General features: G+C 41.4%; 2 protein-coding genes across 7 annotated transcripts in view; one reads left to right on the forward strand and one right to left on the reverse strand.

Moving 5' to 3' along the window:
• PPAT (phosphoribosyl pyrophosphate amidotransferase) overlaps nt 1–13625 on the reverse strand; it is a 76709-nt gene extending 63084 nt beyond the window's left edge. The window contains exon 1 of the mRNA XM_039331133.1: nt 13222–13625. Coding sequence (XP_039187067.1) covers nt 13222–13349 — 128 coding nt within the window. The 5' untranslated portion in view covers nt 13350–13625. The remainder of the gene's footprint in view (nt 1–13221) is intronic.
• Nucleotides 1–26829, forward strand: part of LOC120302552 (multifunctional protein ADE2) — a 68054-nt gene that overhangs the window by 40402 nt on the left and 823 nt on the right. For 4 of the 6 annotated variants that reach the window (XM_039331127.1, XM_039331129.1, XM_039331128.1 and 1 more), the window contains 10 exons: nt 2601–2666; nt 4030–4220; nt 14623–14683; nt 18252–18449; nt 22018–22196; nt 23705–23884; nt 23989–24102; nt 25210–25293; nt 25386–25566; nt 25725–25883. In XM_039331127.1, coding sequence (XP_039187061.1) covers nt 2601–2666; nt 4030–4220; nt 14623–14683; nt 18252–18449; nt 22018–22196; nt 23705–23884; nt 23989–24102; nt 25210–25293; nt 25386–25566; nt 25725–25883 — 1413 coding nt within the window. Of the gene's footprint in view, nt 1–2600; nt 2667–4029; nt 4221–13706; nt 13852–14374; nt 14503–14622; nt 14684–18251; nt 18450–22017; nt 22197–23704; nt 23885–23988; nt 24103–25209; nt 25294–25385; nt 25567–25724; nt 25884–26829 lie in introns of those variants that run through there. The other 2 variants (XM_039331131.1, XM_039331132.1) reach the window with 2 other exon arrangements.

Below are 26829 nucleotides of genomic sequence, written 5' to 3' on the forward strand. Positions count from 1 at the left end.
TGTTCCCCCCCCCCTTTTGAAGATGGGAACCACATCAGCTCTTTTCTAGTCCTCTGGTAGTTCCCCAAAATTCCAGAATCTTTCCACAATGGGACGAAGGTACATATACTGGTAGCTAGCAAGACTACTACTGGTTCAGGAGGGATGAAGGAATGTATTTTAATTAATTACTTGTTGCAAACGGCTGCCTAAAATTGTAAAATATAGGACTGCATTAATGATCATTTATTTGAATTTCAGATTAAGTAGTATTTTTTAATTAACCTACCACTCTAACTCAACTACTTGTAGCATTCTGCAAATCACAGTTTAATTATCAGAAGCTGACTGGGTTCGAATGGCTTAGCGTTGTTTGAGTCAAACTGCATTTAGCATAGCATAGGTGGATTCAACAAAACATGGTTTGAAAACTTGTTTAGCAAAATGTGACTTCAGCCATTGCGTCTTGTTGGTCCTAAGAACATCATCAGCTGGAGCGAAGGCAGTGAGATGGATATGATATAGGTGAAATAAGGAAAATGCCCTATTTAGATAGAAGGCACTGTAATAAAATCATACACAAAATCTCAAGCACCAAATTATCCTTGTTGGTGGTCATTATTATTATCCTATTCCTTCCCTATGGATGAAGACCTCTTCAATGAAGATTATGGACTATAGCACCTTAGACCAGTCCATGTTGACCAAATACTTTTGATTTCATAGTTTAAGGCAGGAGTCCTCAATCCCTGGGCCACGGCCCGGTACCGGGCTATGGCCTATTCAGAGCTGGGTTGCGCAAGCAGTGGCGAGCATGCATGTGCAAAGCTCCATTTGTGTGAGCGGGGTGTGTGCGTGCCTGCTGCTTTTGCAAATGGAGCTGTGCGCATGCGCTCAATCACCATTCACACAGAACCGTCCCCTCTTCCTCCCGCCAACGGTGGCCCACAAAGTCAGAAAGGTTGGGGACCGCTGGTATGCTGGTGAAAGCCCCCAAATCACCCAGCTGAATAGTGTGATCAAGGGAGGAATTCTCCCTACTCCAGCACCATCATCACTACACTATATTGCATTGATACGGATAGGCAGACAGAACAGATATATAGAATATAGAGAGAGGTGGTCAAAATGTCATGAGAGTTCATCATTCTCATCCAAATATTGTCATCTTATTACTTTTTATTTAATTTCAGGATTTAAACACCTGCCCTATGCCACTTTTTCATGGGCGTTGTCTAGAATTGCCAAGCATTGCACACTGCCACTTTTTTGAGGGGTGTAATATGCCCTTCCCAAGTTCTCTACACCAGGGCTTTTTCAACCTTTTCACCCACTGTACCACTTTTAGGATATGGCAACATCCGAGTACCACCAGTCGCCTAGCAAGGTGTCAAAAGCTTGATGACAAAAAAAAAAAAGGAAAAAAGTGATAAAGTACAGGTAGTCCTCAACTTACAACAGTTCGCTTAATGATTGTTCGAAGTTACAATGGCACTGAAAAAGTGCCCCCCAAGCCACAGCCGAGCAAGACACCTGCCTGCCCGCCCGCCCGCGCTCTTCCTCCTGTCTGAGGTTTTCATTGTTGTGAGCATTTCTCTTGAGGATTGGCAGTGGGGGTGGGGTGGGGGGTGTTTGGTTTTTATTCCCCCCGTCTGCTGGGTGGTTGCAGTAGGTTTTGGTCACTTCACATGACCCTGGGACACTGTGACCGTCATAAATATGAATCAGTTGCCAAGCATCTGAAGGTAAATCACAAGACCCTGGAGATGCTGCAACAGTCCAGCTTATTGGTGCTTCTTCTGGGCTCAGCAGAAGTACCAGGATCAGTGCTGAGCTCCAGCTGACTGGTATTTCCTTAGGGCTCAGCAGAAGGACCAGGATCAGCGCCAAGCTCCAGCTGGAGCCTGGCACTGATCCTGGAGCTTCTGCTGAGCCCTGCAGCTCCAGCCATCTCTCACTCAGGCTTGTGCGGTGCTGCCACCAGTTCAGCTCATTCCTCTCCCCCGCTACTTTTCTAGGATGGTCGCATACCACCTGCCGGGTACCAATGTACCACTGGTTGAAAAGCCCTGCTCTACACATTGTAACGACATGGAGATTTTTTCATGCCAAATGAAACTCCATATATGCTTCTTGAGCATATAATTCTAATTTTCAAATGCTCAGAGAAGTTGCTTAGAGAAACCCATGGCTCTTGCAAGTATACACAAAATCACACAGGGAGGTTAAAAGATCAGAGCATTTGTTCATCACTGAAATAGTCTTTATCTAACATTAATGAATGAATTTTTTGGGTGTGTGTATGTCTTATTAGCAGGAGCTAAACAATTGGAAAGATATCCAGGGTATATTTACATAGGCTTTCACTGAAAGAGGATCCTAAGATTTGACCTGCGCGCATGCAGCTCTGCATCTATATTGATGACCCAGGCAATGATCACTGAAGAAATTTCTACAAAGTTTAGAGAAATGTAAAACAAAAAAATTAGCTGTGTTCTTGCTTATTTTAGTTCCAGAAGTGTGAATTAAGCCAGTTAAATTAACCTATGAGCAAATGTATTCATCTTGCACCCCAAATTTTAATAGCACATTGCCAATAAATATTTACTGTCTTTTTAAAGAGATGCTTACAGAAGTTATTACAGACCCAACACCACTGAGGGTCAAGAGAAAAGTCTCTGAAGAAGGTAACGATTTTTCACTATATCATTGGGTAGATATGTAAGAGATATAAAATAATGACTAATTGCCCAGGCAATCCATTTGTTTATATTTGGTGCTCTGAATTCATGGGAACTCTCTATATTCGGTGTGTGAATGTTCCACGGAATCTACTGTGAAGAGATAAGCAACCCAATGTGTGTTTCAATATATACGTAATCCTTGACTTACGACTACAACTGAGAGCAGAATTTCTGTTGCTGAGCAAAGCAGTTGTTAAGAAAGTTGTACCTGATTTTATGACCTTGTTTTGCCATAGTTGCTAAGCGAATTCCTGCAGTTGTTAATCATGCAACCATTAAGACAACTGGCTTCTCCCGTTGACTCTTTGCTTGTTGGAAGCTCATCGTGGCCAGTCACATGATTCTTAGATGCTGTAACTGCATACAGTTGCCAAGTGTCCAAATTTTGATCATGTGACCCTGGGGAATGCTCTGACAGTCCTTAAGTGTGAGGACCATTTTTAAGTCACTTTTTCCAGTGATGTGACAACTTCCACCATCCCTAAATGAATGGTTGGAGGACTATCGGTAAGAAACTTGTTGCATGTTTATTTGCCCAAAGGGCATAAAATAGCACTAATGTCCACTACTTATCTTCAGAGATTATGGAGAGACAGAACACTTTGCTGCATGCAATTATATTCGGATGGATCCATGAGTATGAATATTTTTTCAGAGATCACTCCTGGTTCACTAGGTTTCCCTTCCCTCCAAAAGGGAGAGGGAAGGGAAGGAAGGGACTACCCCAAGGTACAAAATCTCTTTGGGAATTTGTAATAATATAATAATAAACTGGCATCATGTAGCCTTTAGCATAGTCTATATTAAAAAAAAAAAATCTCTGAACCCTACAGTATTTTTCTATAATCCAGTGCACTTTGAAAGACGCCTCCCTATTTAGTAAAAAGACAAATATATAGGTTGTAAGGAACAACTTTAGCACTTTGCCTTCTCCTGACTTGGTGCTTTTATCATGATGGCCATAATATGTTTCCAAAATTTTGAATGTGCTCCGGCTTGAAAGGCTTGTTTGCAGAGATATTAAAGTTTCTTTAGGGCAAAATATACAAAGATTGGAAGAATGCCCCAAGCAAGCCAGTGCAATCTATATCTATAGATAGATAGATAGATAGATAGATAGATAGATAGATAGATAGATAGATAGGTAGGTAGGTAGGTAGGTAGGTAGGTAGGTAGGTAGGTAGGTAGGTAGGTAGATAGATAGATAGATAGATAGATAAGATTAGACTGACATTAGAATCAATCAGAGTGTATCAATTTCTTGACAAAACTAAATAAATAATCTGATACTGTTTTTCTCATGCAGAACCCTCACCTATTCAATTTAAGAAAAGCATGTTGGAGAATACAACAGTGCAATCACAAAGATGTGTGTCTGAGGGCTTGCAGTCTGTTATTAAAAACCGAACAACATTTTTAGAGAGGTTTTACAAACAGGAAGAGATGCAGGATATCAGAAGAAAACCACTGGACACTGCCCTTCCCCTCCTGCAACAGGTTTGTTTAATATTTTTACTTTATTAAGGGTGTTGGGCAAAGAATAAAACAACAGCAAATGAATTGCTGAAATGTCCAATAGAGGAGAGTTAAGTTCAACTTTCAGGTGCTGCCACTCTCTTATTTCAGTAACTTCAAGGACCTGTTATGAAACACATAGTAAAATGTGCCCCAAGATATAAATATGAGCTGCAATCTTATACTTACAGGACAGTAAGACCCACTGAATCAAGAAGCTGTATGTGTTCTGGGCAAGTAGAAGTATAACTAGACATAGAAATGAGGTATAAAAATGTAAAACTCTTGACTGCTCACGTAATTCTCCCAAAAATAGAACTGTTTGACTCTGCTAAGCAAAAGAAACTAGAAAATAACTCAGTCATAAGGTCTATATGAATCAGAAACCACAAAACATGTGTTTAATAAATGAGGATGCTATGAAAGCTCAGCCATCATTTTAGAAAAAAATATATGTAAGCTATACTGAAGATAAATTTTATTGAAAACTTGTGTTTTCAAATCTGAAAATGTATTTTCCCCTCAATTTTGTAGGTTTTAATTTTAAAAGTTGTTTTCTAACTACAAAGCTACTTAATTATATTTTATTGTCCAAATGCTTTTTAAAAATGGATTCTTGACTCCCTCCCCCAATTCTGTGTTTTAGTATTATTAGTTACAAAACAACGTACTACTTTTTAAGAACAATGGATGTTGCTAATAAGAATTAGAGACCTTTATCCAAGCAGTTTAGGTACTGAATTGACAGTGAATCTGCTTTCTTTCTTGTTCAAATAAATTGTTTTATTTAAAACAGGGGTGCCAAAAGTGGGACATGGATAATCCTTTCAGATAATTAAAGTACTCATTTTACACCAACAGTTGGTTGGGATTTGGGGGGCTACCTGAACTCGATTTTCAATTCTTGCAAATGTGTCACAGCCAAACTAAATAACATCACCAGTTTACCATGTTTGGTAATGAAATATTTGCAAAAAAAAAAAAAAAAAAGCCATCACTAAACACCATGATCCAGCATTTCATCCCTGAGCTATACATGTTCTCCATTATTGACACTCCATTTGAACCAGGAAAGGCTGTGGCATTAAGTTTGTTAAGAGAAGCATGTTGTTGCCTATCCAATGTGCTTTAAAACTTGAGAAGGTTATTTTCATTTAACATTATTTTCTGTGTACTCTGTTTAAGTTTAAGCTTCTTCTACTGTGTAAATTGAACTGATACGTGGTTAATAATGACAGATATTTCAGATTTGCCCCTTATTCTATTGTAGATGCAACTTCTGATTAATTTATAGGCAGACCTTCATTGAGCAAACAGAGACTCTGATCACCATAAGCAGCCTCAATTCATTAGATAGATAGATAGATAGATAGATAGATAGATAGATAGATAGATAGATAGATAGACAGACAAATAGATAAACAGGTAGGTAGGTGGATGGATGGGTGGGTGGGTAGATAGGTAGATAGATGGATAGATAGATGGATGGGTGGATGGGTAGGTAAATGGGTGGGTAGATAGACAGACAGACAGACAGATACAGACAGACAGTCAGACAGACAGAGGTAGGCAAAGTTTATATTCTAAGGACCATATTCTTAGTCTTTATTTGGTGATACAAATGCATTTGTTTAGCTTATTAGGTCTATTGTACCTATTCATTTTGTATTCCAAGGGAAACTAACTACTTATCTAGTTTCTACATCCCAGTAGAAAAAAAAAAAATTAGGCCTACCAAAACCTTGCACCATGTCCCAACAGATCCTTTACACAATGGACTTTTCTTAGTCACAATTTTCCGCATGCTACAGTAGACCTAATAAGCTAAACAAATGCAAACCACACTTGCAAATTATCTTCCATTTCAAGCCATTCACAAAGTTCAGATAGGATTACTTTAAATTAGCATTTTAAAATGTTAATGTCACTATTGTTTCTTGTAGATGTATAATAAACCATAATGTTGCATATATATTTTTTCTGAACATCATGGGGAACAAATCTTTGTAAGTAACCTTAAGTGAACTTACGAAAAAATTGATTTTTCAAAAAGACTGGATATTTTGTAAAAACATGAGAAATCTTTGGAGAAGATGTTATATTGTTATTTTTCAAGGTCAGGAAAGTGAAACACTAAGCCCACAATTAAAGAGTATAAACCTTCCTTTTCTTTCCGTAAAAAAAATCTGTCCAGTTCCAAAGAAATCTTAACCATGCTGACTAACTGCCAAATTTTCTGATTGGGAAAACTCCCACAATCTGTGACCATCCTGTTCTTGCCAAAATGCAGTATTTCTCAAAATGAAGTATCTTCTAGAAAAAGATTAACAGGCAAACTTGTTCCAAAATGTTGCAGAACAGTTTGGGTCAAGGACTTCCATGACGTTGTTTCATATATTGATTAACACAGACTAATTGCCTAAACAAGATCATTAGTAATATGGTCTTATTTATTCTTCATTAAGAATTCGTTTTAAAACTATTCAACTGCTTTTCATGTTTTGATATTTAGTGCTCCAATCCAGTATTTTAAATCTATCCTTGATAATTCCTGAACAGCAAAGTACTTTTTAAAATCTCTTTTGACATATTACTAGCTCCATTTAACTGAATGGAGTAGCGGACTGCAGTGTAAATGATTTTGATTACATGATACATACCTTGTTTCCACAAAAATAAGACCTAACTGGCAAATAGGCCCTAGCAGGATTTTTCAGGATGCTTGTAATATAAGCCTGACCCCCAGAATATGCCCCAGTTAAGATCCTCAGCCATACAGACGCATTTAGTATCATATTTCCCCAAAAATAAGACCTAACCAGAAAATAACCCCTAATGCGTCTTTTGGAGCAAAAATAAGACCCGATCTTATTTTGAGGGAAACACGGGTACTTCTAAAATCCATGATACCTTGCTTGGTCTGCTGAAGATGAAACATGCAAGAAACATTAATTTTATTTATTTAGTAAACGTATACAATACACATGTTGCCTGGAGGCGACTCTAGGTGTCTTAATCATATCAATAAGGGTACACCTCATACTGCACAATACTTTGTGTCCTGCTATACTGGATGGAATAGAGTGCCACTCGTTACTCCTAAGGCAAATTAGCTGCCCTTTTTCTAGCATGACCATCTTTTTTTTTTCCACTAAGAACTGCTGACTTCTAGCAGGTATTATTGCACACCAATTCCCATCAGCTCTACTCAGTTCTGGCCACTGGGGATGAGTGGGCTGAAATGCTGGGCAACACTTGAAGTGAAGCTGCATACCTTGCTCACATCTGGAAAAGCCAGTTCAGAATCACAATGTTCTGAGGGTAGAATTCTTTTTGTAAAAGAGCATTCTTTGTTTTGTTTTGGCAGATCCCTAAATCAAACTAAAAAAAAAAAGCATTCTATAAATCAGTGGTTCTCAACCTTTTTAATGCCACGACCCCCAACCGGTCGTAAGTTGAGGACTACTCAACCGGTCGTAAGTCGAGGACTACTCAACTGGTGCAGCACCGTTTGCAGAATGGGACTTTTGGCGGGCTCAGCAGGGCAGAGACAGCCTGGATAATTCCTATTAGCTTTTGAATGGCAATAGAATTAGACTCTATTCAAGAGAGTCTATTCTATTGGCTTTCAAAAGCCAATAGAATAAAAGGGAGTAGCACAGCTAAGGAAAAGGGGGAAAAAAATGGCGGACTGCGTTGTTTGGCGACCCCGTGGAATGGTCGTTCGACCCCAAATGGGGTCCCGACCCACAGGTTGAGAACCATTGTTATAAATGGTGAATCCAATGTTAAATTGTGCCCTAAAATGCAGAAATCTGATCTATTTTGGGATGTTTCCTTGAACCTTCATATTAAACATTCCCACTTTAGATATATAGGTAGTCCTCAACATGACCATAATGGAACCTGCCCATTATGCTCGCAAGTTAGAATGATTGTAAAGTGGGGCAACCACATTACCGTCCCGATTTTACAATCTTTTCTGTGGCAGTTGTTAAGTGAATTACCATGGTTAAGTAAATCCATGGTCATTAAGCGAGGTCGTGGTTAATTATGGGGCATTTTTGCCCAAAACTGGAAATAGATGCCTTTTGGGGGGAGGGGGCAAAAACACTGAAAAGCATGATCACATGACCATGAGATGCTGCAGACAGCTGTACACGTGGGGCTGTTGCTGAATGCCCAAAATGCAGTCATGTGACTGTGTGTGGGGGAAATGGAACTTTGGAATTGGGTCATAAGTACCTTGGGGGGGGGGGTCCTTCATAACTCTGAATGGTTGATAAGCAACTGGTAAATTGGAGATTTAAAAAACTTTTAGCTTTTAAATTCAGTCATAGGATACACCTCTCTCGCTTTAAAATCAGTATGCTGCTTTTAACCAAGCTTCTTAATTATTTCAGTTTTGTGGAAAGGATTTGGACCCATCTAATTTCAGTGAACACCAGGAAACATGTAGCCCAGTTACACCTTGTGTGTCAAGACATTCCAACAAATATATACCAGGGTACACAACAAAAAATCACCTAAGAGTAGTTTAAGGTGATCTTCAGAGTAGTCCCAATACTTAAGTGCATTAGAAGAAGGAAGATTCCTGTAAAAGAAATCTCATTATTGTTAATTCAGCCTATAAAAGTTAAAGGAAAAAAGGGGGGGAAGAGTATAGTTCTCAAGAAATTAGTCTCATGGCATAATTTTAAATATATTTAGAGCACGATTTACATAGAGCACACATTTTATTTGTTTAGCATCATTCACACTGGTGGGAGATTTTGAGGGTAAAGCACCACAAAGGTTAGAGTCATTTTAAATTATCTGAAAAGTACACTTTGGATAGAAAACTCCATATACGTATATAGGAAGGAATTATTTTATGTATCTATGCCAGTGGTTCTCAACCTGTGGGTCGGGACCCCATCTGGGGTCGAACGACCATTCCACGGGGGTCGCCAAACAACGCAGTCCGCCATTTTTTCCCCCTTTTCCTTAGCTGTGCTACTCCCTTTTATTCTATTGGCTTTTGAAAGCCAATAGAATAGACTCTCTTGAATAGAGTCTAATTCTATTGCCATTCAAAAGCCAATAGGAATTGTCCAGGCTGTCTCTGCTCTGCTGAGCCCACCAAAAGTCCCATTCTGCAAACGGTGCTGCACCTGTTGAGTAGTCCTCGACTTACGACCGGTTGAGTAGTCCTCGACTTACGACCAGTTGGGGGGTCGCGGCATTAAAAAGGTTGAGAACCACTGATCTATGCAAAATATTCCCTAAACTTTATGCCCAAATGAATCATATGAAATACTCCAACTAATAGACACAATTATACATATAGTGTTTTCCAGTGAAACTGGTCTGAATAGAGCACCTGGTCTACTGTTATGATAGCGTTTGCCTTGCAAAACTTTAACTCTTTGTCAGTAAAATCTTTATATATATATATATATATATATATATATATATATATATATATATATGTGTGTGTGTGTGTGTGTGTGTGTGTGTGTGTGTGTGTGTGTGTGTGTATATGTGTATATATGTATATATATATATATGTTTGTGTGTGTGTGTGTCTGTCTATCTATCTATCTATCTATCTATCTATCTATCTATCTATCTATCTATCTATCTATCTAAATATAACTTAACAGAACTATATTAACCAATTAGTATTATTAACCTTCTCTTATAACATGCTGTAATTCATGCCAATATACTGTCAGGACTTAGAAATAGTAAACATAGGTTTCATTTCTGCCTTGCTTTTTGCTATATAGTTTTATAAAGGTAGTCCTAGCTTACCAATGATAACTGGGACTGTAATTCCCATTGCTAAGTGATGTGATCATAAAGTACAATGTCATGTGACATATCACTTAGCCATGGTAGTTCCAGCAGTCCCTGGTTGCTGTCATTAAGTGACTCATCATGGGTTGTTAGTGAGGACCTCATTTGGTTGTGACTTCCAACTTCTTGGTAGCTATTGCTATTGCTGTGTGACTGTGGGGAAGCTGCACGGGCCAGAATTTCAAAGACTGGTCATATGTATCACTCATTTTGTGCCAACATAAATTTAAATGGCTGCCAAATGAGTGGTCATTAACTAAAAACTACCTGTATTGCCTCCATCAACTTTTAACAATGACTTGTCCCGGCTGAATTTTTTTTTTTTTGCATATATCTTTAATCTAGATTTACCAACTAAGTTTGATATATTACAACCTGACGCATTTTCCCACCTGAAACTCACATTCTCCAGGCTGACTGGAGAATGCATTGTTGGAAAAGCATACAAGAGGTAAAAGTGCTCAGAATTTATATAGTTCTATGTTCCAACTAGGTCCTCAGGTTGTTTCTAGAATGATGGGAAAGAAGCCAGAATCATCTTACTTTCCCTAACTATAACTAGATATTAGCTACTATGAATTTAGCTCTGTATATAAGTCTTTATAGTTAATTGAAAATGTAAAGTTAAAAACAGGAAACCAGTTGCTCTGCTGCCTGTGCATGCGTAGGTAGAGCTGAACAATTTGAATGATAACCCACCATTTATGTAACAGAGGTCATATGTCAGTGGTTCTCAACCTGTGGGTCGGGACCCCATTTGGGGTCGAATGACCATTTCACGGGGGTCGCCAAACAATGCAGTCCACCATTTTTTTCTCCCTTTTCCTTAGTTGTGCTACTCCCTTTTATTCTATTGGCTTTTGAAAGCCAATAGAATAGACTCTCTTGAATAGAGTCTAATTCTATTGCCATTCAAAAGCCAATAGGAATTGTCCAGGCTGTCTCTGCCCTGCTGAGTCCACCAAAAGTCCCATTCTGCAAACGGTGCTGCACCAGTTGAGTAGTCCTCGACTTACGACCGGTTGGGGGGGGTCACGGCATTAAAAAGGTTGAGAACCACTGTCATATGTGCAAGGATAGCTACTCTGTAAAACCTGGCAAGTTGATACTTTAAACTGTTACTATCAAAGCAGGAGCAGAACTTCAAAAATTAACAATATTGAGGATGGGAGGAAGAAAATTTCCTGAGATGGAAAACTCAATTTCCTTTGAGTTGCAAATTTAGGGGTGGGGTTGTAAACGTTTTGTTATGCAGTGTAATATTTTTTTCTTTTCTTTTTACCAAGAAGGTGACTGCTGTATCTTAAATATCTCTGCCTGTATAGGGAGTTTTTAAAAAGTAAATCCTAGACACATGTGCCACATGATCCTTTGAATCATTATTCAAGAACCCATTTGAACATGATTACTTCCCAAGAAATATATAACATAACACAGTAGCATCCAGCCATGCAACTTTTGAAGAATGGGCACAAACTTAGAGAAGGTACATCTTTAGAGCAGTGTTTCCCAAACTTGACAATTTTAAGGCATGTGGACTTCAACTCCCAGAATTCCACAGCCAGCATTGCTGGCTGTGGAATTCTGGGAGTTGAAGTCCACATGCCTTAAAATTGTCAAGTTTGGGAAACACTGCTTTAGAGTATTTTCTGTTAAGGGAGTTGAGAATTGTGGTTTCTACTTGGTTCAGCAGTCCCAATCTTCTAAGTCAGTGGTTCTCAACCTGTGGGTTGGGACCCCATTTGGGGTCGAACGACCATTTCACGGGGGTCGCCAAACAACGCAGTCCACCATTTCCCCCCCCCCCCTTTGCCTTAGCTGTGCTACTCCCTTTTATTCTATTGGCTTTTGAAAGCCAATAGAATAGACTCTCTTGAATAGAGTCTAATTCTATTGGCTTTCAAAAGCCAATAGGAATTGTCCAGGCTGTCTCTGCCCTGCTGAGTGCGCCAAAAGTCCCATTCTGCAAAAGGTGCTGCACCAGCTGAGTAGTCCTCGACTTACGACTGGTTGGGGGTCGCGGCATTAAAAAGGCTGAGAACCACTGCTCTAAGTGAGCAGGAACAAGTATCCACAGAGCAAACTGAATCTAGAAATGTATCACTCCATGAAGAAATGCATACAGCTAAAGTTTTAGCAGGCAAGAGAAACAAGGGTAAAGAGATGTAGACCAGTTTGATGCTCTGTGGAGATGCTGGATTAAACCTACCAACATCCCCAGCCTGCCGTGTCAAGAAATTTGAAAAAGACATGGGATTTTATATAGCCAATATAAAATAAAGCACAGATATGAAGTAGATAAGATGAGCATGTTGTTTGCAAACAAGGAGTTTTCTACTGAGAGGATGGGCAAGTGAGGCTGTAGTTGTTATCTTGTTGGATGTTTCTGGGCAGATTAGGCAGAACAAATATATCACAGCAGGAAGGGATTATGGGCAGAGTCTGCAAGGGATGGATATGTTGCAAAACAAACCCATACAGTGCCTTTATCCAAATTTTTGGTTTTATACTTTTCTATGGCTAAAACCTAGAGTAAGCCAGATTACCAAAACTGATTTGTGTCCAATGCTCTACAGCAGGGCTCTAAGATTGCTGTAGATCCATAGCCAAGTAAACGGATCCGGAGATAATCATGGTTTATTGGGCCATCATCCAATTCAGCAAGTCTGAGGCTCGTCTAGTGGTTAAAGAAGTACCTGTAAACTTTGATCAGGAAGAGCTCTGGCCATCCTAGAAGTTTGAGGAAGGGTTAGGATCCTTTGCCTAATGGGAGTTACCCTTTAATCTTACCGACAAGCATGTTCGTTTTCTTGGAATCAGGGAAAAACAGGAAGGGCTCAGGGTGCAAGCCTGCACAAACTTACTCGGAGCAAGGATCTTATGGACATGCAGAGTGCATATGCATAGGAGGGGGGGGGGATTTACATCCTTAGCACGTGCTTTAGTTATTATCAGAGCAGACCCTACCGAACCAGCCCTGGCTTAACTCTTAATCCCACCGTATTCCTCCCACACTCTCTCTCTCCCCCCCCCCCTTCTTCCACGCTCCCTGCCTGTGCCCAAGGCGGAGAGGTCAGGCTTTCCTGTCAAGCCCCCCCCCCTTCCCCGGCCACCGTCCGTCTCCCCCCCCCCCAGTTCCTACCTGTGCTGCAACCCCACCAACCCCAGCGTGATCACATGGGGCACATCCAGCTCGGTGGGCCACAAGCCGGCGGAGATGCAGCCGAAGACGCCGCATTCTTCCCCGATGCCCGACTCCTCGAATTCCATGGCGCGCGAGGCAACACGTGTGTCTGTGTGTATATATATATATGCGTGCGCGCGGATGCTTACACGCAGCTTCTCCCGTGTTGCTACCGCTTCGGCCGCCGCCTGAGTTTGTGGGAAAGGAGGAGGAGGAGGAGGAGGAGGCGGGCTGGCCTTTGCAGCGCCAGTTCCCTGCTCCCACCCCTGGCCTTATTTACATACACACACACACACACTCTCTCTCTCTCTCTCTCTCTCAGTCCCATGGGGAGGGGGCGGCCGGGTTGTTTTCTGGGCCAAGGAAGGCGCTGGGCCAAGGAAGGCGCCAAGGAAGGGGGAGGCGGGACCCCAGGCGAGTCGCGCCCCCCCCTTCCCGAGTCTTCCCCGGGCCGGGCCGGGGGGGGGGGAAGGAAAGGGCAGGAAAACAGGCGCTCCTCGTGGACCGCTTGTTTTCCAGCCTTTCGTCGAAACTTTTTTTAAAGTTTTGCAGCGGAACTTTCTCACATCCTCTCAGCCGCGTATGAAAGTTGGTGCATTTTACTTTTCACGCTTCGGGGTCGGGTCAGCGGGAGGGGAAGGGGTGGGTGGGTGGGTGGGTGAGTGAGTGAGTGTGAATTCTGGCCGAGAGCGGCTGGGGCCGCGCATTTGAGGCAAAGGACGCTCCCCGCGGAGCAACGCGAGGGCGGGACGGTTGGGTGAACTCTGGCGCGAAACAGCCCCCCCCCGGGGCCGGAGGGCGCGAGAATCTTGGAAAACGGCGCGCGCGGGAAGGGGAGGGCGGGGGGGGGGGGAAAGGACCCAACTTCGCTTCCCACGCGTTACTCTTTGCAGCGCTGGTGGAAGGCGGAGGGGGCGGAGGTGGAAGCTCCTCGCAGATTGGAGGGCCGAGGTAGCGGACCCACCTCCTCCCCCCCCCGCTCGGAAAGGGGAGGTCGGGGATGGGGAGGAGGGGGGGGAAACGCGCCCGGGGTGGTCCACTTCGGGGCGCCACCCCGCGCTTGCCGCGGCCCATTGGTGAGCTCCGCGGCTAATCTCCACCCTCTTCACACACACACACGCACACCCCCGTCGCCGCTCTGCCGGCCCCTTCCGCCGTGTCCCCTTCTTCTTGCGCAGCTCCGCCGCCAGTTCGAGACCCCGAGTGTGCTGGGTCTCTTCGCTTCACACACACACACGCGTACGCACCCCTCCCCGCGCCCTCTTCGGAACTTTCCTGGCAGGCGGCGACGCGCCTCGCTTGTCCTCTTCGCGCGTGTTTCACTTTTTCTGCTTTTTATTTTATTTTTTCTTGTTTTAGGCGTCCCGGATCTCCTCCGCCTCCTCCGCTCCTCTGGCCGCGATGCCTCCGATACATTCAGGTGAGTGGCTCGGCCCGGCGGGCTCCGCGGAAAGAAGGAAGGCGCCGCTGGGCCCGACTCGAGTTGGCCGCCTCCCTGCCTGGTTCCCACGTGAGAGCCGCTGCTTTTGGGCCGCCCTCTGCAGGTTTCGCCTTGGGCAGGCTTACTGGAGTTCGAAAGAAACTCTTTGAGGACAAAGTGAGCAGCGCTGGGTTGGAACCCTTCGCGCTCTCCTTGTCCTAGATAAGAGGCGCAGGTCAATAACAATAATAATAATAATAATAAATTGACAAATTCGCTATTAGTCAATTGCAAAAGGTGGCCTTACAAGGAACTGCTTCCGTCCTGCGACGATACCTGTAATGCCATCAAACCTCCACATCTGCCTATCCCAGGTCCTGGGTAAGGACTCGATAGGTAGACAAAATGCCAAATCCAGTCTGAACATCTGGCTGACTGTGCGATGATCCATAATAAAAAGGATTCCTTTTACTCCCCGTCCGTGCAGAGCTCTCTACCTTTACCTCTGCCACCAACGGGCTGCAAAAAAAATTCCTTTTTTAAAATAAATAAATAAATAAATCTTGCGCCTCTTATCCAGGACTCTACGTGCAAGGAGAGCGCGTGAATGGGTCCCAATCTGCTTGCATGGCGATGCAATCTCTGTCCACCACTCTCAGTTTGGGGAGGTACAGAGCAACGGTTGGGGATTCGTGGGCCTGCTGGCTGGGCTGCCTGGAGGAGCTGGTAGTTAACGATCCCATAACTTGGGACTTTTGAAAACTTGGCTATTGTGCACACACAGCACGTTCTTTTCTGCTCCCGTGGTTGGTCTCCACTAGAATGGGAAATGGATTAAGCCAGTGGTGACGAATCTATGGCACGGGTGCCAGAGGCGGCACTCAGAGCCCTCTCTGTGGGCATGCGCGCCGTCGCCCCAGTCCTAGGCATTCAGCTGGGTTTTATAAAACCTTTTTGCTTTAGGCCTCTGCCGCTGTGTGCAAAAAAAAACAAACAAAAAAAACCAGGTTCAATCAATTTCAACTTCTCACGGGGGAAAAAAAAGATCTTGCAAAGTTGTGAATTGATTGGACTTTTTAGTCCCACCCAGTCTGCCATTACCACCACAGCCATGCCCACCCAATGGGCCACATCCACCCAATGGGCCACACCCACCCGGCACCCGATGATGCTTAAGTGAGTTTTGGGTTGCAATTTGGGCACTTGGTGCCTAAAATGTTCGCCATCACTGGATTAAGCCATCCAAATATCTTATGGGAAAGATGTGCAACGAGCGCTGAATTCTCCATTTGAGTTTTGGATTGTATGCAGAATGGAGGGAAACTTGCTATGTACAGGCAGTCCTTGACAGCCCATTGAGTGACCATTCAAAATTACAGCGGAACTGAAAATGGTCATTTTTCACACTTAACGACTGTTGTAGCATCCCCATGGTCCTGTATTTTACATTTGGATGCTTGATAACTCGTTCATATTTATGATGGTTGCAGTGTCCTGGGGTCGTGTGATTATCTTTTGTAATCTAACAAGCAAGGTCAATGGGGAAGCCAGATTCTCTTAACGACCATGTTACTAATTTAATAACTGCAGCGATTCATTTAGCAACTGTGGCAAGAAAAATTGTAAAATGGGGCAAAACTCACTTAACAAATTTCTTGCTTAGCAACATAAATTCTGGGCTCAGCTGTGGACTATCTGTATTTTATATTCACTCAAAAGTGATTGGTGCTTCTGCCTCTACTGTTCATTAGTTAATATAGCCATCTAGTTTGTTATAGCATATTCAGGACCCAATAGGCAAAGTTGTGAAGTTTTTGTTGGACTTTTCCTTTTAGTTCTGAAAATTTTGCAGCTTAATAATGTCTCCCACTATGTACAATATGCAATTTTAGCAACGTGAGACTTCAAATTCAGATATCTGCAATATATGTGCGGGATCTATCAGAACAACTGAATTTGGTTCTCTTATGCATATTCTCCCAGTATCAGACTTTGTATATATCAGTTTAAGATTTGGATGGACAGTTTCTCAAAAAGACTGGAGAAATTTAAGTGACGATTTCAAACAGCTAATGTTAAAGCAATATCTTAGTCAATTAAAAATTCACAACATTCTCCCCTTTAAGTTTTTTACAGGATTATCCTGAAGTCATCTATGATAACTAGGTAACAATGTGTTCATTAAAAAAGTATAGAGAGCCAACCATCCTCCCTTTTTTAAAGATCAGCTCTGTACAAAGATTCTGGTCAACTTTAGAATATCACTTTGCTCAGTACAACTCCTCATTACCCTGAAATGTGAAGAGAGCCCCCAAATCAATAAAAGTTTCTGACAATTCAACATCTTAAAAGAGAGGTGAGGTTGAATGTCTTCTTGCCTTAAACCAGTGCTTCTCAGCCTGTGGGTCGGCACCCCGTTTGGGGTCGAATGACCATTTCACGGGGGTCGCCAAACAACACAGTCCGCCATTTTTCCCCCTTGTCCTTAGCTGTGCTACTCCCTTTTATTCTATTGGCTTTTGAAAGCCAATAGAATAGATTTCTTGAATAGAGTCTAATTCTATTGGCTTTCAAAAGCCAGTAGGAATTGTCCAGGCTGTCTCTGCCCTGCTGAGCCCGCCAAACGTCCCATTCTGCAAACGGTGCTGCACCAGTTGAGTAGTCCTCGACTTACGACCGGTTGGGGGTCACGGCATTAAAAAGGTTGAGAACCACGGCCTTAAACCAATCAAGGATGGTTCCCTAAAATGTCCTTGCAAGAAGAGTACAGTGTACAGTGATTACAGCCATGTTTGCTTGGTTCGAAGGAAAAAGAGCTGAGGTTTCATTTTGAGGGAAAGGGATAACTGATAGGCAAAAGTCACAGTTCAGTGGGTGAACTGTCCTTGTGTAAATAGAAGAAATTTAGCAGATATTTTCATTTTGTCTCCCAAGAGTTAAAACCAGGGCAGAAAGTTAAAGATTAATATAGACTTATTTTTCTTCATAAGTGTAAGTGGAGAAATAGCACAGCCTGGAAACCGAACAGACTACACAAGAAAAGAATAGAATGGTTGCTTTCCGTGGCTATGTGGATTATTTGACAAATTGCATTCGGCAACCCATTTGTTGCCATAGGAACTAAAAAGACTTCAACTCTGTTTCCTTCTCACCAGTCTTCTTATAGTGCAACATGATTCTCTTTCTAGTTAAAAGCAACATCAAAACAAGCCTTTTACAAAATTCTCTGTTCATGCTAAGACATAATGTGTCTCTTTTAAAAAAATGGCTAAATTTGACAGGAGAACACATTCTGACAATAAAGACATGGTTTATACATCACTTATTAGCAAGCCAAAGCAAAAAAAAGGCATTTGGTGAACAAAATGAACGAGTGGTGGTCTTTGATATTGAAACAAAATGTTAAATTGCGGACAGTAGAAGGCTTCCCAAATTTGAGATGCCCTAAATATAATAGAAATGTCTTAGTAAGCGTGCACAAATTTGTTCTATAAACTTTAAAATTCAGTGCCTTGTTTTCATATATGTTCATGATGTAAATATCTCCCTTCCTCAATTATTTCTCCAGAACTTAAACTAGGCAAAAAAGTAAATGAGGGAAAAACAAAAGAAGTTTATGAATTGCTGAATTACCCAGGATGTGTTCTGCTGCAATCAAAAGACCAAATAACTGCCGGAAATGCAGCTAGAAAGAACATCATGGAAGGGAAGGCTGCAATCTCAAATACAACAACATCTTGTGTGTTCCAGTTGCTTCAAGAATCTGGTAGGTGGTGGAAAAGTTAACCCTCATGCAGAAGAGTAACCATATAGTGAGCAACAATGGCCTCACTATATGGAAACTATTTTTGCTATATAGGAAACTTGCATGCTAATTTTTCTTGGCTTTATTATAATTAAGAGATCCCATGACTATATGCTTAAGGAACATAGGACTTTCAAGAACACAAGAGTAATACTTTTTTCACATTTAAAAAAAAAATACAAGATAGTTTCTCCATAGATGAGTCACGTTAAATATTTGTCCCTTACAGTATATCATTAAGTAACATTGGCAGCCATTGGAAGAAGCCTTGGAAACATGAGCAGTGGAATTTAACATATACCTCTCACTCCAAGCCAAATAGATTGGGGAAAAAAATATTTTATATGTTCAATACTGACTGTTTTAAACTAAGTTGGGTTTTCCAAATTTATAGTCCTAGACCAGTGGTTCTCAACCTTTCTAATGCCGCGACCCCATAACACAGTTCCCCATGTTGTGGTGACCCCCAACCACTTATACATCACCGGGTACCAAGGGCGTGGCCAAAGAAAAGGAAAAAATGGTGGACAGCCTTGTTTGGCGACCCCCGTGAAATGGTCATTCGACCCCAAATGGGGTCCCGACCCACAGGTTGAGAACCACTGTCCTAGACAGATAACAGCATTTTGACATAAAACAAATGAGAGAGAGAGAGAGAGACAGAGAGAGAGAGAGAGAGAGAGAGAGAGAGAGAGAGAGAGAGGTCACTCAGCTGGTTTTCATGGCTAACCCAGGACTTGAAATCAAGTATAATTTCTTATGACCTATGCCATGGTGAACCTTTTAGAGACCAAATACTCAAAAACTGGCCCTGCCCCCGCTCCGCCCCCCCATCCCCCGCCTGCCTGCAGGGCCACTCACCGCCTCCAGGAACCGCCACGGATTGCCCAGGCAGCCGAGCAGCGCTATGGCAGTCACGCCCTCTGCCTGCGCCCTGCAGCATCAGCTGTGTACAATGGAGTGTGAGGGCAGAGTCTTGTCTACACTGCCTGGCTGCCATGTCCTTAGCTGCGCTACTCCGCGTGGGCCACACTCAGGGGCGATTCTCGTTCAGGGGGGCTGCTGGAGAGGAGGTGGTCAAGGCTGGGGCAACGGCACATATGCCCACAGAAAGGGCTCCGAGTGCCGCCTCTGGCCCCTGTGCCATAAGTTCGCCACCACTGACCTATGCTATTATTTGTTTCCTATTTACATTGCACATGCTTTAATAACTTGGATTAAAACCCTCAAGGGCGAGTTATTAGAATTTTTACCCCCTCAGCCATGAAGGTTATCATTTGCTTGAAATTATAATCCTTGCATTGTGTGTCAAAAATTGCATATCAAAAATTGCAAGGCTACTGATTACCCCCCCAAAAAATTGCATCAGTTTATTGAGTTGTACTTCCAAACCTTGCCTCACATTAATGTGTTATGAAGAAATTTGCTTTGAGTAAGTTTAAGGATTAAAAATTAACATGATGGAGTACTTTCCTGCGTTCCAACCTTTTCCCTCATGGAGTGTTGAAACATTTGCTTTATAACATGGGTTCTCAACCTTGGCAACTTTAAGACTTGTGGACTTCAATTCCCAGAACTGGCTGAGGAATTTTGGGAGTTGAAGTTTACAAGTCAGGGTTGAGAACCCCTGCTTTATAATATTCTGTGGCAAACCTTTAGCTTATTGGTGCCTTCCTGCCTCGTTAAAAAAATGTAGGGGTGCATTTAGCACAAAAAAGAGAAAAAAAATCTGTGCCCACTGATTTTGAGTATCCACTCATATCAAATCATTAGTCTCTTTTTGTATACTAACAGTTTTGGTAATAGGACTGCAATTCCTGAAAAAAAGTGAAGTTTCCTTTCAGGCATGCTTCCTGCTGATTTCCTGGAGCTATTAAAATTGTTTTGTTGCATCAGAATGGACATGGTTTGCCATTACTTTGTACTTTAATCTGTAGTCCTGTGGTTCCTTGAAGTTCTCCCCCAGCCAAATGCCAACCAGGGCTGACTCTGCTTAATTTGTGAGCTTAGGCAAGAGGCTGCCACCTGCATGATTGGTAGTGAGTGAGCAAATAATAGATTTCCACAAAGCATGAACTCAAGCAGTAACACATAAAAAAATAATAAAAATAGATAAAACAACCAACAATATCATATCGAGGAGGCAAATTGAAAAATATAATAGGCTAGATCAGTGGTTCTCAACCTTTCTAATGCCGCGACCCCATAATACAGTTCCCCATGTTGTGGTGACCCCCCCAACCACTTATACATCACCGGGTGCCAGGGACGTGGCCAAAGAAAAGGGGGAAAAAATGGCAGACAGCCTTGTTTGGCGACCCCCGTGAAATGGTCGTTCGACCCCAAATGGGGTCCCGACCCACAGGTTGAGAACCACTGGGCTAGATCATTTAAGATAAGACATAGAACAAGTGAGATTTTTCCCCAGTTGGACATCTGGAAATTGTCTACACTGTTCTTGGCAAGTTGATTAATATTAATGCTTACAATAATTGGTTAAAATTACATTGTTACTTAGGACTGATTTGAACCTTTTCTAAATCCAAGACCAGCTGTGCCATCACACTTTTTCCTTCCTAAGCCCCCATAAAGTTAGAAAAGTTTTTGTTAATAGCTTTAAGTTCAAGAAATCATGCCCTCAGATTTTTATGGAAGTTTTTTTTTTTAATTAAGTTATGCTCTACTACGTCTCTAAATCTAAGGGGATATGTTTTTAAATTTTAATCACCCCCACTCTTGCTTTATAAAATCTTCCCAGTCTGATATAATACAGGTAGTTCTCGACTTACAACAGTTCATTTGGTGACCATTCAAAGTTACAACGGCACTGAAAAATCTGACTTATGACCGTTTTTTCACGCTTATAACCATTGCAGCTTCCTCTTGGTCATGTGATCAAAATTCAGATGCTTGGCCACTGCCTCATGATCGTTGCTATGTCCCAAGATCATGTGATCACCTTTTCCAACCTATTGACAAGCAAAATCAGTGGGGAAGCCAGATTCTTTTAACAACTGTGTTACTAACTTGCCAACTATGTTGGTTCACTTAACAACTATGGCAGGAGAAGTGGCAAGATTCATTGAACAACAGAAATGCTGGGCTCAACTGTGGTCGTAAATCGAGGACTACCTTTAAAAGCAAATCCTATTCTGGGAGTTTGAAACTAATGGATTGCTTAGATCAGGGGTAGTCAACCTTGGCTCTTTTATGACTCGTGGACTTCAACTCCCAGAATTCCTGAGCCAGCTAAGCTGGCTCAGGAATTCTGGGAATTGAAGTCCACCAATCATAAAAGAGCCAAGGTTGACTACCCCTTGCTTAGATGTAGTTGAAATATCATGCTTGGGATTTTCATAAAAAGCAGTGATAGGTTTTTCTGATCTGGATGAAGATCACAGCAGTCTGCTGAAAATTCTCAGAAAAATTCTTCACTTGTATATTTCTGTTTCAGACTGTAGGTTGCTTATTTTGCTTATTGGCAACTAAGATCCAGGCGACCATTTTGATCGAGAAAGTTCCTTTACAGGTATCAAGACCGCTTTTGTGAGAAAACACAACGATACAGCATTTATAGCTGCTCACTGCGAAATGATTCCGATTGAATGGGTTTGTAGGAGAATCGCTACTGGATCTTTTCTGAAGAGAAATCCTGGTGTTGAAGAGGGCTACAAGTTTTATCCACCTAAAATTGAGATGTTTTATAAGGTAGGTAGCACAAACATAATTTGGCTGTAATGGAGATGATGGTTTTGTATAATTTTAACAATTACCACATTTTTGTAAGCTTGAACCTCAGGCTAATTATGTGCTTCAGTTAAACATCCTGATTCAAGCCTTCCCAAAATAATTCCTCTCTCCCCCCCCCCCCCCAAATACTGTCTCTCAATACTGATAGAATTTTGCAATATATAGGTGATTCTTAAAAGGAGTCTTGATTCTTAGACTCTGCTTTATATATATATATATAAATATTTCGTTAAAATGTGTTTGTGCCCAAGATTCTAATCGTAGGTGTCATGTCAACTAGGAACCGGTGTTTTGTGTATAAGGAGTCCTCAACTTACAAACATTCATTTAGTAACTGTTCAAAGTTGTTGTTGTTAGTTGCAAAGTCGTGTCTGACCCATCGCGACCCCATGGACAACGTTCCTCCAGGCCTTCCTGTCCTCTACCATCTTCTGGAGTCCATTTAAGCTCACGCCTACTGCTTCAGTGACTCTGTCCAGCCACTTTATTCTCTGTCTTCCCCTTCTATTGCCCTCAATCTTTCCCAGAATTCAGCTCCAGTGAGTCCTTCCTTCTCATTTGGTGACCAAAGTACTTGAGTTTCAACTTCAGGATCTGGCCTTCTAAAGAGCAGTCAGGGTTGATCTCCTCTAGAACTGACCGGTTTGATCGCCTTGCAGTCCAGGGGACTCGCAGGAGTCTTCTCCAGCACCATAGTTAAAGGCCTCAATTCTTTTGCACTCAGCCTTTCTTATGGTCCAACTTTCACAGCTGTACATTGCAACTGGGAAAACCATGACCATCACAGCATACCCAAATTTGGGAGCTTGGCAACTGGCATGGAGTTACTATGGTTGCAGTCTCCCGGGGTTACACGAAGGCCATTTGCAACCTGCCTAGTCAGACTCTGATAAGCAAAGTCTCCAAAAAGTTGATTCACTTAACAACTGCATGGTTCAGTTAACAACAGCAGTTAACAATTGCTTAGCAATTGTGTCAAAAAAGGCAATGGGTATGACTCACATAGCCACCTTGTTTAGCAACAGAATTTATGGTCTAGAATTGTCTGTAATAACTTCAAAAATGTTTGTTTTCACTGAAAACTTGGGTAGGCAACTTATTTCTCAGTCTGAATGGATTCTGACTTTTAGACCTCTAGCAGAAATGATCTCTTTCTAGTCTGGCCATCTGTCAGGGAAGGTCACAAGAGAGCAAGTAGCATCACACATCATTATATCATTCTGCAAACAATTCTCAGATTACATCATTAAAACGATGGCATTGTTGTGATGTCTACTGGTTATATAAAGCAGAAAAGAAGAAAAAGTTGTATTAGAAAGGCCCATCCACCCCAAACAATCACTTACACCCTCAACTAAATGTGCAATGAAAACTGTCTAGCTTGCTTCTATATGGACTGGAGAAATTGAGCTTTATCACGAATGACGATATCAGTTATTCCAACAAAATCTCACTTTTTATTATAGGATGATGCAGCAAATGATCCACAGTGGTCTGAAGAGCAACTTGTTGAAGTTAAGTTTAAGCTTGCCGGACTTGAAATTGGACAAACGGAAGTAGATATCATGGCACAATCCACCCGAGCCATTTTTGAAATACTTGAAAAAGCATGGCAACCCCAGAATTGTACGCTGGTGGATTTGAAGGTAGATACATTTATATTTTAGATCTTGGTTTTTTTAAAGTAAGGAATGAAATTATTGAATTCAGCTAATCTTTTCTTAATCTTGTGTTGTGTTTCCATTTTTAGGTTGAGTTTGGTGTTAATGTAGCCACAAAAGAAATTGTTCTTGCTGATGTCATTGATAATGATTCTTGGAGGCTGTGGCCATCTGGAGATAGAAAACAACAAAAGGACAAACAGGTAATTCTGTTTTCGGTGCAGATTCTGAAAATAAGCCAATATTGCAGTTTTACAAGGTGTATACACCTTGTAAAACTGCAATATTGGCTTATTTTGCTGTATGAAACCTGCTTCTGTTCTCCTTGGCTTCTACTGAATGTTTGTTTCTTCGCATGAAACAGAAGATGGGGGAAAGCCAAATTCTACAGTTAAACCTGGAAAACTATTAGATATCTTTCTTTCTGCTAACTTATTTGTTTTATGATAGACATTTCAAGTGTCCAAAAATAAAATTCCTAATTACATTTCAATTAAATTAGTGAAAGAAATATATAAAATATTTATGCATGTTACCTTAGACCAGTGGTTCTCAACCTGTGGGTCGGGACCCCATTTGGGGTCAAACGACTATTTCATGGGGGTCCCCAAACAAGGCTGTCCGCCATTTTTCCCCCTTTTCTTTGGCCACGCCCATGGCACCAGATGATGTATAAGTGGTTGGGGGTCACCGCAACATGGGGAACTGTATTATGGGGTCGCGGCATTAGAAAGGTTGAGAACCACTGCCTTAGACTTTTCTAATTAATTACAGTTTTGGCAATAATAATGGATATTTTAGATAATAGCTATTAATACCTATATATTCCAACTATAAGAGGAAATGAGTGAATACAAAATTCATATTCCAAAATATTGTTTACCCATTATGAGCTATGAAAAGTATCCTTCAAATATACTGTTGAATCTGGGCCTATTATTTGATATAAACACATATTAATATGTATTAACTGGTCATTACAGCATAGTGAACCATGATTTTATTAATCATCTAAGCATAAATTATTACTTTATCTGATTTGATATCGGAGAGCTAGGTAAGCATATCACTTGCCTCAGTGATAAGTAAAACTTTGGAAGTTTCAAAAAAAGGAACTGGGGATTCATCAACAACTTATAAATCACATTTTTGATCCTTACATGCATTGGGCCTCTGTGTCAAAACCTTATTATAAATATGTATATGGATGTGTCAGTGAATTATAATATTGGCATTTTAAGTAGGTATGAAGTCAGTGAATCTTGGGCATTTTATGTGTAATTTTTTTGTTCTTTTGTGTGTGCTTTTAGTCTTACCGTGACCTCAAAGAAGTGACGCCTGAAGCACTGCAAATGGTGAAAAGAAATTTTGAATGGGTGGCTGAAAGAGTGGAGGTATTTATACCATCTCTGAGAAACACATAGGGATAATCCATACCATCATTTTCAGTACTTTTAAATTGTCGTTTGGTCTTTTTTTCTATTAGCTGTTATTGAAACCACAACGTCAAGGCAGAGTGGTTGTCTTCATGGGTTCAACTTCCGATCTTGGTCACTGTGAGAAAATTAAAAAGGCATGTGGCAATTATGGGGTGCCTTGTGAATTACGAGTGACCTCTGCTCACAAAGGACCAGATGAAACACTGAGGATCAAAGCTGAATACGAAGGTACCTAACCCAAATTTGTCTAAATTATCTATTTTAGTGAACTATTGTTTAAGTTCAATGGCAATCTCAATTCCTGTTTTTAAAAAATGATAAATAATATAGTATCTGTTTAGGTGAGCATATTTGTATCACACTGATACATGTTTGTTTGTTATTAGCGGATGGGATTCCCACAGTGTTTGTTGCAGTGGCTGGGAGGAGCAATGGCTTGGGACCTGTGTTGTCTGGAAACACTGCATATCCAGTTGTCAATTGTCCTCCTCTCTCAGCTGATTGGGGTGCCCAGGATATATGGTCATCTCTGAGAATGCCTACTGGTAAGGTTTATCATAACACTTGGAACAAATAATTTTGAGGGAGTTAGTAAGATTATGTACTATCAGCTGTAGTTCTGTTCAAAATAATGATAACGTTAGAATGAATGAATGCTTTGATTCTAAATTTACTATTTCTACAATATACATACAGAAGATTGTGCTCAAAGGCAGGATTTAAAAAGATTTGTAGTACTGGGTTACCTAACCCTAACACCACCACACCACCCCCAGTGAATAAAATGGATACACCATTTACTGTAGATCAGTGTTTCTCAACCTTGACAATTTTAAGGCATGTGGACTTCAACTCCCAGAATTCCACAGCCAGCATTCTGGGAATTGAAGTCCACATGCCTTAAAATTGTTAAGGTTGAGAAACACTGCTGTAGATATTTAACTTCATATTTTCCTGGGCTGGGCTTAACATTTGTCAGCATTATGAGTAGACTGGTTATTTTTAGCTTTTCTCTTATCACTCAACAAAAACTTTTGCATTAAAGGTAAAAGATAGAAATGGTGATAACTCACCAACACCTGATTTTATCTTTTTTTGCCCTGGTTGTTAAGCAAATCACCATGGTCAATAAGCAAATCCAGAGGTGCTTTTCCATGAGGCAAATTGGGCTTTCTTGTTTTTCTTTTGAAGTCGTTTTGCTCCTTTATCTGGGGTTTGCTCACACTTAGCTTGCACAGTCCTGGTACAAACTTGTCCAGACAAAGAAGGAGCATACTCTGTAAAACCTGTAAACATTAACTTTCAAAAAACTTACGCTCCTTCTCTAACTTGAACAAATTTCAGTTCTGAAGAGAATTTTGGTACCTTGTCCTCCACATTCATCTGAAACTCCATGTTCTGTATGAATTGTTAAAATATTACCGTATATTCCGGTGTGTAGGGCGACCCGGCATATAAGACGACCCCCGAGTTTGGCGCCGGGTCGCAAGA

Source organism: Crotalus tigris, unplaced genomic scaffold (genome assembly GCF_016545835.1).
Source record: "Crotalus tigris isolate CLP2741 ecotype Arizona unplaced genomic scaffold, ASM1654583v1 scf7180000024434.1680833, whole genome shotgun sequence".
In the NCBI taxonomy this organism is placed as follows: Eukaryota; Metazoa; Chordata; class Lepidosauria; order Squamata; family Viperidae; genus Crotalus; species Crotalus tigris.